Source organism: Dromiciops gliroides, chromosome 4 (genome assembly GCF_019393635.1).
Source record: "Dromiciops gliroides isolate mDroGli1 chromosome 4, mDroGli1.pri, whole genome shotgun sequence".
NCBI classification, from domain to species: domain Eukaryota; kingdom Metazoa; phylum Chordata; class Mammalia; order Microbiotheria; family Microbiotheriidae; genus Dromiciops; species Dromiciops gliroides.
The window spans coordinates 25,940,211-25,953,623 of record NC_057864.1 but is presented as its reverse complement, the minus strand read 5'-3'; the positions used below and the strand labels follow the sequence as shown (position 1 = coordinate 25,953,623).

The 13,413-nt window shown below is 50.6% G+C and overlaps 1 protein-coding gene across 2 annotated transcripts in view; it reads left to right on the top strand.

The window, feature by feature from the left end:
• SCP2 (sterol carrier protein 2) overlaps positions 1–10,117 on the top strand; it is a 72,343-nt gene extending 62,226 nt beyond the window's left edge. For both annotated transcript variants that reach the window (XM_044001267.1, XM_044001268.1), the window contains 3 exons: positions 1,218–1,347; positions 4,049–4,128; positions 9,072–10,117. In XM_044001267.1, the coding sequence (XP_043857202.1) occupies positions 1,218–1,347; positions 4,049–4,128; positions 9,072–9,167 (306 nt within the window). In that variant the 3' untranslated portion in view covers positions 9,168–10,117. The remainder of the gene's footprint in view (positions 1–1,217; positions 1,348–4,048; positions 4,129–9,071) is intronic.
• Positions 10,118–13,413: the final 3,296 nt, after the last annotated feature.

Here is a 13,413-nt window from a genome sequence, read left to right as displayed (position 1 = left end):
TTGTAACTTAGCCCCCCACCTAGTGCCCTCCTGGTGCTTTGGGGCCCTGGAGACAGGGGGGCTGAGAGCTGTGCTGACACTGCCTCTTTCACAGGGCTCTGGAGGAAGGAGCCAAGCGCCGCAGAAATTTAATTTCTTAAAGATAAACTAGTGCCCCAAATGATTATCCTGGAGTTGTAGAGATAGCGGGGCCTGGTGGGGGGAGTCAGGGAGGCCTGGGTCAAATGCTGCCTCTGACGCTGACTTACTGGCTTTGTGGCCCAGGGCAGGCCACTTCCTCTGTTCCTCAGCTCCTCTGCTGAGGAGTTTGTGAGGAGTCAGAGAGGGTTTGGGGTTTCTCATCCTGAGAGTTTTCTCCTTTGACGTCACTGGGCCGGCCAGTAGCCTCGTCTGCAGGATTGCCCTAGCATTTGGACTGGGTCTTTGCCCAAGGCCCAGCTCTGTGGGCCTTCCCACTTGGTGATTTCTTCCTCCCACGACCGTCAGTTTCTTGAATATCATTCCCTGCACCTCTGGTTGGCAGGAGAAAGTGAGACTCGCCCGGACCTTTGGTAAATCAGTGTTTACTAGGAAATACCAAAGGAAGCTCCAGAAGAGATTTCTTTCCACTTTTGTCCTTGTTGGCAAAACCCTCTGTAACCCTGCTCGGAACCAGTTCAGTTGGGGGGGAGGCAGCCCGTGGGGGTGGGGGCCGGCGGCTCTTCAGCACACAGGGGGAGGCCTCGAGCTGTGTGCAGGGTTCTTTCTGCTTCGTACCCTTCCTTTTCTCTGTCCTCCTTTCCATTCCTGCTTTGCCACCCACCCTCTGAGCCAAGGGCCTGGATTCGTTTGAGCCTCGTTGTCTTGGTGCACTGCATGCAGGAGGCCCTTGGTGCTCACCGAATTGGCTTTGACCCAGCTTGGCCTGTGACCTTGTGATGGAAGAGCGGAGCGGGGTGCAGGACGCTGTGTGAGCACAATCAGAGGCCAGGCCAGGCTCTTCATCTGATACAGAGTGCTGGGTCAGTCAGAAAATCCTCCTTTTTGCCTATGGAGTGGTGGAGTCACTGGGCCACTTGAAAGCCGAGTGGCGTCCTGTAGCTTTGGTCACTGCTGTGAGGGGAAGCCGTCCCATGAGCTCCCTGGGGGATGGTGCCTAAGGAGTCTGGGGGGCTTACCAAAACCCAGCCCCTCCAGATGACCAGCCTCTAACTCTGATTTTGCCTCCCCACTTACAGGAAGGAGAACAGTATGTGAAGAAAATTGGTGGCGTTTTTGCCTTCAAGGTGAAAGATGGCCCCGGCGGGAAAGAAGCCACCTGGGTGGTGGATGTGAAAAATGGCAAAGGCTCCGTGGCAGTGAATTCAGGTCAGTCATGCTGCAGCTGCGCTCCCACTGTGTGCTGGGCAGCCACAGACCTGGGTTTGATCCTAAAGGCATCAGGGAGCCCCAGGGGGTTCTTGAGCTGATGAGGCCAGAATTGTGCTCTTAGGATGCCTTGATGACAGCTCTGTGGAAGATGGGCAGAAGGGAGGTGAGGGGGAATGGAGGCTTAGACTGGGCTGGTGCCTGGCTGAGGGGAGCAGGGGTGGGACAGACACCTAGATATGAGAAGTTGTGGAGGTAAGGTCTGCAGTGACAGATGGCTTTGTAGAGGCCTTGAGGGGAGCTGCCCGTGGGAGCCAGGGTGGGAGACTAGGGAAGGCCCATTCCAACTGGGGCTTGAGGGGGCAGCTAGGTGGCACAGTGGATAAAGCACTGGCCCTGAGTTCAGAAGGACCTGAGTTCAAATCCGGCCTCAGACACTTGACACTTACTAGCTGTGTGACCCTGGGCAGGTCACTTAACCCCCATTGCCCCACCAGAAAAAAACAAACCCACCCACTGGGGCTCAAAAAGTAGGAGGCTTCTTCCTGGAGGTGTGAGGTGGGGGGGTAGGGGAGATGTTTCAAGTGAAGGGAACAGAAGAGTAAAGACACAAAGTTGTCAAAGTTCCAGGTGCGTTCTGGGAATTATGAGTTTTTGGCCTGGCTGGGATATAGAGTACATGGAGGCGAATTGGGGTGGGGGGGGGGATGAGAAAATCACTCAGCCACTCGGGCCTCCCAAGAGCCCCTTATTCAGGGTCTGCTCAGGCTGTGTGGCCTCCCTGAGATGCCGGGATTCTGTAGATTTAGCTCATATAGAGGACGGCGGCGGGAGCAGCCGTGGGTGGGAGCAGGAGGTGGCCTCTGACATTTCATTTCATTCTCAAAAGACTTGTGTAGTGGTTGTCAGGGTCAGTGTTCGTCCCCTGTGACAGATGAGGAAACTAAGTTTCAAATCGCTGAAGTGGCTTCCCCAAGGGTGACAGCGAGTCCAGCCATGGAACAGGGCCTTAACTCCAGGGCCCTGGCTCTCAGGTCCAATAAAAAGCCTACTGACTGCACCCCCTTCCCCACCTAAGAGATATTTCTCTTGTGGAAAGACATCCAACAACTTTATTATTGCCCCAGCCACTGGTGGCCACTGGTGGCCACTGGTGGCCACTGGTGTCGGTTTAAGGACTCCCCCATGGGGTGTGCCCCTGCAGGCAAGGATAACCCCCTGAAACTGACACTTGACACTCGTGGGTACCTGGGATCGACTAGAAATCTGCACGTGGACATTGGGAGCTGGGGGCGTGGCTGCTCCTTTTATGTGGCCAACAAGTGACTGTTTGTTCGAAAGCAGCAACATTAAAGCATTGTTAGCATGTCCCAACTTGAACCGCCACGGGAGAAGGTGATTGCTTTTCTAAGCCTTGGAGTCTTTAGTATTCATGGATTATTTCTTCATGGCTTTCAATTTAAAACATGTTTTGTTCGCTTAAGTACCTTCAGACTCTCCTCTGCAGGTGGGGCGTTAGAGTGACTTACATGCATTCCCACCCTGTCTGTCAGGCCTTGGTGCCCTTCCATCCATCTTTCCAGAACCCCTGTGCCACCTTCCCATCAGATCTGCACTGACGGCCTATCTGATCCCAGGAAGCCTTCTGTGATTACAAGGGTGTGATTACCAAAAACCAAAAAAAAAAAAAAAAAAAAAAACCCGGCAGGCAGTCTGACATGCGCAGCAGGCGCACTGTACCTGGCAGGCAGTCTGACATGCGCAGCAGGCGGACTGTACCCGGCAGGCAGTCTGACATGCGCAGCAGGCGGACTGTTCATCTCCTCCCCAAAAGGGTGGTCCTTGAAAAACTGGCGTCTTTCAGTTATCCTAACCGACTGTTAAAAACTTTCATATTTTACCACATTTCCCAGAGCATCCTGTGAGCTCTTTTGAGGCTTGGCCACCCTGTGCCTCCAGCTTAGGGCAGCACAGAAGAGCCTCCTGCCTTTAGGTGGCCAGGAAGCCAACAGCCTGCCCCTGGTCCTTCTGGACCGGGGCTGGTCATCCCAGCCAGAGGGCAGCTCGCCACATCGTGGTGGGCACCGTCCCCACATGTGAACACACATCAGTCTGTCCATGTCTCTGTCATGGCTGATGTGCCATTGCATTCCCACGTTGGCAGTTTGTTCAGCCACTTCCCTCTTTACGGGTACCCACTTTACTCCCAGTTTTTTGCTGCTACAGAGAATGCTGCCTTAAATACTTTGCTCTCTGTGGAACTTCTCTCTCTCCCTTGTCATGAGGTCAGCTGGGTCAGAAAGGAATGAACAGGCGAGTTCCACACCATCGGCTGCCCTGGCTGGCAGCCCAGCCTTCGTCCCCTCTAGCTGACCGTGTCTCTCCTCTTTGCCGGTTTGCAGACTAGGACGTGAGACCTCAGTTTACATGTCTCTTCCTTGGGACTTGGAGCACTTTCTCATGTGGGTGTTTGTAGAGCGTTTGAACATTTCTGTTGGAAGCTGGCTCTGAGCTGTCTGTGTGTCCATCCCCATAGACCAGGGCTGTCAGGCTTCTGTCAGAGAGGGGGGACCCTCCACACATCCTCTTGGTCTAGCCGTGGTGATGTCGTTTGGGACAGTAGCCCTTTGAGGGAGAGCTCTGGCTCCTGAGCCCGTGCTCTCACCTTCCTCCTTTCTTCCCCTTCCCGCCTCTGTTACAGATAAGAAGGCTGACTGCACCATTACGATGGCTGACACGGACTTACTGGATCTAATGACTGGCAAGATGAATCCGCAGTCGGTGAGTGCGATAGAGGGGAAAAGGTTAAAAAGTGAGTCTCAGGGGCAGCTAGGGGGCGCAGTGGATAAAGCACTAGCCCTGGATTCAGGAGGACCTGAGTTCAAATCCGGCCTCAGACTCTTGACACTTACTAGCTGTGTGACCCTGGGCAAGTCACTTAACTCTCATTGCCCCGCCCAAAACAAAAAAGTGAGTCTCATCGACTCATCAGCAGCTGCCCTCACTCACAGAACGTCAGAGCTGGCGGGCCAAGAGGTCACCCCGCTGTCCCTTCATTGCGCAGATGGGGAAACTGAGGGCCACAGAGGGGAAGTAACTTGCAGAAGGCTGTCAGGTTGACTCTTGTGCACTTCTCTGCTGCTTTTCTGTCTGTGAAGATTAAAAACTTTGATCAGAGCTTTCTCTTCCCTGGAAGTTTCACAGAATTGAAACTTCACTTGGTGTACATGATGACAGTGGTCATCGCAGTGACTGACACGGCCAAGCGACTCTCACAGATTACCTCCTTTGGTTGTCCCGACAACCCTGGGAGAAGTAGCTGCTATTCTTACTGTCTGTGCTTTACAGGTGAGGAAGCTGAGACATGGAGAAATCGAGTGACTTGCCCAGGGTCACATGGCTAGGAAGTGTCAGAAGCAGGATTTAAACTCAGGTCTTCCTACTCCAGGCCCGGTGCTCTACCCACTGTGCCACCCTACCAGCCTCCCTTATATTAGTGCTTTAGAAGCAATAACATGTGAGCATCAGAACTTCAAGGCATCTTTCTGTTTTCATTAAGATGCTCTTCTGCCCGCCGCCTGATTGGTTTTAGGCCCTAGGCCTGTGTGCTAGGAGAGGGGGCAGGGAGATCATTTAAAGAGTCCTGGGCTTGGAGTAGGAGCCCTGGGTTAGAAATCTGGGTCTGCTGCTTAGTAGCCGTGTCCATGTGGGCCAATGACAACCTCCAGGAGCCTGGAAACAATATCACCTTCATTGCCGGCGGGGGTGGGGTGGAGGAGGAGACACGGCGCCCTCTGGTGGGGGCTCAGACGGCTCTGTCAGCTTCACAGAGCTGCAGAGTGGGCAGGGGCCCAGGCCTGGAGTAAGGCCCCCTGTCCCGTCCCCGAGAAGTGGTCGTGCCATCTCTCTTTACAGCCACCACATCAGGGGCAGCCCATGCTCTGGGGACAGCACCGACCATGACAGAGACTGTCCTCCCTGCAGCTCCTCCCTACGCAGGCCCACCAGACGTGCCTGTGGATGCAGAGCCCTCGCTGTCCTCCTTTCTCTCCTCTTGTCTCCTGTTTTATTTTAGACTCAAGGAGCTGCTGGGGTTTGGGCATCATGACCAACACCAGCAAGAAGTTTCCCTTTGGTCTCCCCCAGTTCACATTCCCACACCCAGCCCCACCCATGCTGTCGGGAGGGCGGGGGTCAGAGGCCACCACCACAGGCCCCATGGATAGCCCAGGGCCGGAGCTACACCAGACCCAGAATGTTCTCCTTCCATTTGGCCGGGGGGCAGCAGCTTTGGGGGAAGCTCCTCTCCTTTGAGCATGAAGGCAGGAAGACCCGAGTTCACATCTGGCCCCAGATATGTACAGTGACTTGACTTCTGCCTGCCTCAGTTTCTTCATCTGTCTCTGAAGGTTGTAGGGCTCAGAGCAGATAAAATACGGACGGTGCTTTGCCAGCCTTAAGGCCCGACAGAAGTGCTGGTGGTTGTCAAAGGTAGAAGCAGCAGCTGCCTCTCTTGTGTGTTCAAGTGCTCCACTGGGCCCCACAGAAAGCACCAGAGGCAGTGGGACACTGATCATTTAGAATTCTCTGACTCTGGTTCCAGCTCAGACAAGGGGATGCTTTTCTGCTACCAACAGAAAACTCCCATAAAGAATACCTGGTGCCAGCCAGGCGTGGTGGGAAGAGCTCTGGATTCAGAGCCAGAGGTCAGGTCCTGGCTTTGGCACGCACCGGCTGTGTGACCTTGGGAAAGTCATTTGACTTCTGAGAGGGTTGGATTAAATGATCATCAAGAGCCATTCTAACCTTATGAATGACTCGGGTTTATGTTCTGCCAGAGAGCAGCTCAGCCCAGCGGGTGTTCTAACACTGCCTCTGACCTTGGTGCTGGCTCCGTGGCGCTGGGCAGGCCTCTCGGGTCCCCAGGCATCTCTCCTGACTGAGAGCTCAGCCACAGTGGTAGAAGAAGTGCTGCAAGGCTGGTTCAGAAAAAACTCAGCCCTGCTTTCTCAGCTGAGGGGAATCTCTGAGAACTTCTTGGTCATGCCAGCCCAACATCGAACATGTGGATTCGTCCACCACCAGCTTTTATACAGTTGAGCCGAATTCAGGAAGCGTTGTTGTAAGCACAGACTTGTTCTGCCTGACTCGGTCACCAGGGATGGGGCTTCAGCGGCCGTCCCATCAGCGAGCTCTTTTTAAAAAGACATCTATTCGATGGATTGCACTCTGAAGCCCTTGCCCTTTAAAGCTCTGGGCAGGAGGCTCCATTCCATATAGAAAGGAAACATTTACTTTGTCCAGACAGAGGAAAAATGGAATTCGTCATCCTTACCAGGCAGCCCAGGGCAAGCCAGAGTGCTTTACATTCCCCAGTGTGATGCGGTGACTTTTTTATTTCCGTGCTGAAAAAAGCGGGGCCCGCCAGGCACTTTTCATCCAAACATTTCTGGATTTAAGGGTGTCGAAGCATCAAAAACATCCAGCATGCTGTGTTCCCAGTTCTGCCATTTCTCCTGGGTTTGCCTGCGATTTTATTACTTGGTAAATTTAGTAGTTGTTAAGATGGCTTCCCAGTACAACTTGGGTTGACTTTCCTCACGGAGCCAAGCGGTAACAGGAGTGCCCCTGAATTGGCGGGCCCCTTCTGTGGGGAGAAAGCCTTTGTCAGGCAGCCCAAGAATTAGGTGATATTTAATCCACGTTGTTCTGCCTTCCAAGGGCTTGTGAATATATTCTGGTTGGCGCTTTTCTAAAAAGAACAACTGCAGTAGATGCAGTTCCATACACCAAGTCCCTGTGTAGTAATTTTAAAGAAAATTGATGGCTGGCCTGCTCTGCCAAATATTGCAGATTGGAGTCCCCTTTGGAGGGGCCTCCAGTGGGAACTGGCTTCAAAGAACGGGGTAGTGGTGAAGGTTCTCTCGCCTGTTCTTCAGGACAGCAGAACAGACGCATCACAGAGTCTGGAGGAGCCTCAGAAGGCGTCTAGTCAGACCCAAGCAAAGCATGCAAGCACTGGCCTTGAGTCTGCCTGGGTGACCTTGGCCACGGACCCTCCTGGGCCTCGACGGTGAGACCTTCAACTGAGTTACTTGAGACTCCTAAATCCTGATATTGTGTGCTGGTCTGACGCCTTCTTAAGGATCCCCAGTGACGACTAGTAGAGAGCACTGTTTGGAGTAAGAAGACTCGAGTGGAAGTCAAGCTCGTGTGTGTGTGTGTGTGTGTGTGTGTGTGTGTGTGTGTGTGTGTGTGTGTGTGTGTGTGTGTGTGTGTGAGAGAGAGAGACAGACAGACAGACAGACAGACAGACACTGAGAGACAGAGACAAAGAGACAGACAGACTGACTGACTTTGGGTGAGTCACATCACTTCCCGGGCCTTAGTTTCCTCATGTATAGAAAGAAGGGGGTTGGCCATATTGGCCTCTCAGGTCCTTTCCAGCTATAAATCTGTGATCCTACCATTCTTATACCTATAACAGCTGCCTAGGGGCAGCTAGGTGGTGCAGTGGGTAGAGCACCGGCCCTGGAGTCAGGAGGACCTGAGTTCAAATCCGGCCGCAGGCACTTAACACTTACTAGCTGTGTGACCCTGGGCAAGTCACTTAGCCCCAGTTGCCTCACCAAAAAACAAACAAAAAAACCAAACCAAAAACACCTGCCTCACAGGATTATTTTGAGTCTTAAATAATACAGTAATCACTGATTTTTATATAGTGTTTAAGGTTTGCAAAGCACTTCACATACATTGTCCCATTTGCTTCTCACAATCAGTGGTGAACACTCCAGATATCATTTCCATTAGAGATGAGACAGCTGCAAACGAGAGGTTTGGTGACTTGCCCTGGTGAATTCCTACAGCTGGTATCTAAGTTCAGTGTGCTGCCTGCTGGATCCGACTGCCCCATAGTCCATGCAAAGCCTGTCTGAGTGTCCATCATTAGCGGTGTGCCTCCACCAACGTCCTCCTTGTGCTTGGCCCTGGGTTCTCAGGTCATGCCAGTGGGGCTCAAGTTCTGGGAAGGCCTGGAGCCTGGGCCTGACAAGGGACAAGATGCTTCTCACCCAAGGTCTGTCCTGCATGGCTTCATTTAGAGAGGCCCCCTCACCTAAGGGGCTGCTGGGAAGGAATTCTTCAGCCCCCACAACTCCTGAAGAGTGTCCAGGTGGACGGAAAGGGATGTCAGTCTGCACTGGTAGAGGGTGTGCTCCTCCAGTGGAACTAGGACCTTCTTCTAGGTCTTGAAGCACTCTGCCACCCACAAGGCAGCCAGGTCATTTTTATTTCTGGACACATCTGAGCTTCTCTTTCATTTCCACCCCTTGCTCCTGGTTCTGCACGAAGGGCCAGGCTGAACAAGACCCGCCTTACTCTTCACACAGCCCTCCATGTCCATGAGGATACAGTAATCCTGCCCTCTCCCCCTCTTCCCTCTCTAGGCCTTTCACAAGAGTCTCCCCGGTCACCCTTTGAACACGCCTCAGGAGTGTCTTATGGTTGCTCAGAAAGTCTGTGGCTTTTGAGGAATTTGGTTCTCCTTGAAGCTTTGTAAAGGAAAGAAATTGAGCCCAGCTTCCCGTGAGCCGAGCCCAGTGTGTGAAGGATTTCAGATGAGCTGGATAAGCCGCCGATCCAAGCACATGAAAGTGCAGGAAACATCAGAAGCCTCGGAGCCTGAGAACAACACAAAGTAACGCTTTTTTTCTTTGCTCTTACAGGCTTTCTTTCAAGGCAAACTGAAAATTACTGGCAATATGGGGCTGGCCATGAAGCTGCAGAGCCTCCAGCTGCAGCCTGGCAAAGCGAAACTCTGAGTGCCGTGGAGAAGCCTTCTCCAGACCATCGAGACGTTGTGGATGTGCATGGGATTTGGTGTGGGGTGTGTACTATGTGTGCGTGCATGTGTGCACACACACACACATGCATGTATGTCTGTGTTCTCACAGGCAGAAGCTAGCCAGCAATGGATCAGCACTCGTGTGACCATTGGGGGCATTGGCCTTGTCCTTCTTTAAGCCCTGTATTAACAGAGCTCAGCAGTACTACTGTGACCTTGCCCAATTACATAAAACTCGGCACTGAAAAGTTAATGGGGTAATTATAGTCTGGCTTAAATTGAGGCACAGGGTAGAGCAGCAAAATCCAAGAACTCCGTAAACAAAAGATCTCATCTTGCTTCTAAAATAATTTAAGGATCATTCTGCTGAGATTTCAATTTTAGAGTTTTCCTTGGGAGAACTGGATGAAACAAAATACCACTAGCTGGGCAGTAATTAGTGTTGTACACTTGAAAACCTAATCTATTTTCCTTCATATTTTTAAAAATGCTGTAATGGAACTTGAATTTTTAAAAAGAATTTAATTCTTTGTTTTTGTGTCACTGAAAGGGATCAGTAAAGAGTCACGGAGAGAGAGAGACCTCTGTCATCTCTTTTAAAATCAAACCCCTTTATGAGGAGGGAGGTTTTCTTTTTGAAAAATCAGGTGTGTGAGATTCTTGAACCAACACAATTAAGTGGGCAATAAAATTGCTTTGAGAGGCACAGTATTTATTGGCTTGACTTCATTAAGCAAACTTTTCCTTCTTCCTTCCTTATAACTTTACTACTTCATATGTTAAATTGCTTAACCTGATTTACTTTTTCTGGTGTGTGAATGTTAATTATGCAACACTTCTTTTTAACTTTCTTGTAATTTCCTAAGATGGAGGTAAATAATGACTTTGATCAAAGATTTACTAGAAGATTAAATTTGCTTTTCCTGGTTTCCTTTGTTTTTATTTTGATTTTGTGTGCTCTTTTTGCTTGGGATTTTTTGGAAAATGAGAAAGGAAACAGCCGTGACAAAGGCACTTGTGGACGAAGCAAAGTTTGAATGGTGAGCCAATAAGCATTGAGTGCCTACTGTGTGCCAGCCACTGTAGTACTCACCAAGGGCATAGGATGAGGCAGAAGACAGTCCCTGCCCTAGCCCCCTGAGGCTTTTCTGTGTCACTGTGATGGATTCCGCTTGGGGCAGAAGCCTGCACAGCACATAGAATGCAGGGTCCAGGAGGACTTATCTGGTGAGTTCAGATCTGTACTAGCTGTATGACCCCTGGGCAAGTCACTTCACCCTGTGCAGCTCAGTCTTTTCATCTGTAAAAATGAGCTGGAGAAGGAAACGGCCGAGAAAACCCTAAATGGAGGCACAGAGATTTGGACGGGACTGAAATGAATGAACAACAGAAATTCAGGCTGACATCGTAAAAGAAATTCCCCTAGGCCACAGAGAGCAGATTTTTTTTGTCGTGAAAATATGTGCATTTGTAGGAAATCACATTAAGTGGCCCTTGTACTCCTGCGTGTTGTACCCTTACTGGCTTGTGATCTTGCCTCTCCCCTTGACTGTGGTTCTGGAGGGTTCAACTTGGGCTTGGAGCCAAGTGCTCTGGAAATATCTGCTCAGAGGATGGGTTTGGGGGCCTTGGCTTTACTAAAGCCTTTTGTTTTTGGTAGGGGGTGGGGCTGACTGTACCTGCCCCTCCTCAGGTGTCCTCTCTCCCTCTCTAGGTAACACTAGAGATCTCCTCTACATTTTTTTTGGGGGGGGGGCAGGGCATTGAGGGTTAAGTGACTTGCCCAGGGTCACACAGCTAGCTTACTAGCTGTGTCAAGTGCCTGAGGCCAGATTTGAACTCAGGTCCTCCTGAATCCAGGGCCGGCCGCTCTATCCACTGTGCCGCCTAGCTGCCTCTGATCTCCTCTACTTTTAGCAGTCTTCCCCCCAGGTACCCTGGCTACCTCATTTTTCCTTCACACACCCCCAGACTATATTTAAGGAGTCCTCCCTCGGGTGATGCTCTTCCCTTACCTCCTTGGGAGGCAAGTCCTCTTATTATCCCTGTTTTACAGACAAGAAAACTGAGGCAGGAAACAGAAATTAAAACACTTTTCCAGGGTCACACTGGTAGTGTCTGCGGCTAGATTCAAACTCAGGTCTTCCTGACTTCAGGTCCAGAACTCTACTCCACCTGCTGGGAATAGGTTCCACATTTGAATCAAGTACTTACAACCTACACTCTTGTAAGTGGTTATGGATCTCAGTTAAGACCTCTGCAGTGGGCTGGACCACACCAGATGGTACCATCCATAGGGAATCCCTTATAAAGGATGCATTTAGATGGGGACAGAGACCTGTGGTGAGCACATCCCTGTTTTCTGCCTCGTTTGAAAGCAGTCAGCAGGGTCCTGGATAAAGTGAACTCCCTGTACCTTGGAAGCTTTCGTTATATGCTTGGGAAAACCTCTTCTTGGAAGAGAGGGGTGGGCTTTGCTTTCTTGGGGCAACGACTTTTTCAGAGTCGGCAGACACCATTGTGGGAGCTTGGATTCTCTGTATCTCTCAGTCAGATGTGTCCCTATAAAAATGTGGTCTTCAGTGGAAAATAGCCAGAGCTTGCCTGTTCTCATCTCCTTTGAACATAGATTGCCTCAAATGCACGTTTAAGTGATTCTTTTCTTTCTTTCTTTTTTCTTTTCCTTTCTTTTCTTTTTCTTTTGGTGGGGCAATGAGGGTTAAGTGACTTGCCCAGAGTCACACAGCTAGTAAGTGTCAAATGTCAGGCCAGATTTGAACTCAGGTCCTCCTGAATCCAGGGCCAGTGCTCTATCCACTGCGCCACCCAGCTGCCCCCACGTTTAAGTGATTCTTATAAAAATCGGGTAGAGATGGGAAAGTGAGCTAGCTGAACGGGCTAACAGTTAGTGGCCTCCTTTGGATGAGAAGGCAGATGTCCTCTAAGTGTTTGTTCTCCGTCTTCATAAATTATGTTACCTCCAGCTAGGACCTTCTCTTTGTGAGCTTGGTCTAGACTAGCTGCTGTCTGCATATGGGTTTTCTTCAGGGCTTTTGCCCCTTCCTCATTTTACACGTCTGGGCCTCTGATTTTTTTTTAAATACTCCCTTTTATTATTATTATTATTATTTTTTGGTGGGACAATGGGGGTTAAGTGACTTGCCCAGGGTCACACAGCTAGTAAGTGCCAAGTGTCTGAGGTCGGATTTGAACTCAGGGCCGGTGCTTTATCCACTGCGCCACCCAGCTGCCCCCTGGACCTCTGATTTTAAAGTCTAAATGGGATCATACCACTATCCTTGGTAGTAAAGAGTGATGGGTGGTCATGTGTAACGTGCATGGAAAGACAGATTGGAGCCAGGCTGTGAGGGGCTTTAAATGCCAAAGGGAAGAGTCTGAGTTTGATCCTAATGGCAATAGGAAGTCAGTGGGGTTGGTGAGCAGTGAAGTGGTGATCAGATCTGCATTTTTGGAAGCTCTGTGAAATCTTCAGCTCCCATAAATTGAGTTATCTCTATGCAGGTGATTCTCAGATCCGGTTCCGCAACTGGACGTCCGGTAGACTTCTTAAACTCAACATGTCCAAAACCACTCATACTGTTGGAGGCACCACCATAGTGCCCAGTCACATAGGCTTGCAACCTAGATATATCATCCTTCATTCTTCACTTGTCCGCCCCCCCCCCCCAGCAAATCAGTTGACAGATCTTGTTTCTGTCTCCATAACATCTCTTTTATATGCCTCCTTCTTGCCTCTGACACTGCCACCCCAGTGCAGTTCTTCATCACCTCACAACTGGCCTATGGCAGTAGCCATGGGTGTCTCTGCCTGCCTCAAGTCTCTCCCCATTCCACTTCATTCTCCATTCAGCCCCCAGACTGGTCATCTTAACATAATCTCCTGTTCAATGAACACCTGTTGGGCTTTTCAAGTTCTTCATACCTTGGTCTCTTCCTACTTGTCCAGTCTTTGTGTGTGTGTGTGTGCGCGCGCGCGCGCGCCTGTGTCCAGTCTTATCCCTTAATCCTCACCATTCACTTTGGCCCCCTCACTGTTCCTAGAACCCAATATTCGGTCTCCTAAATTGATGATATAGAAGATTCATTAAAGAGGGAGAAATTTGGAGGCTAGGAGCCTGGTTTTTGACCTTTTGTAATATTCAGCCAGAGGTGGTTGGAGTCAAGTGAGTACAGAAGAGGAGAGACCCAAGTGAGAGATGTGA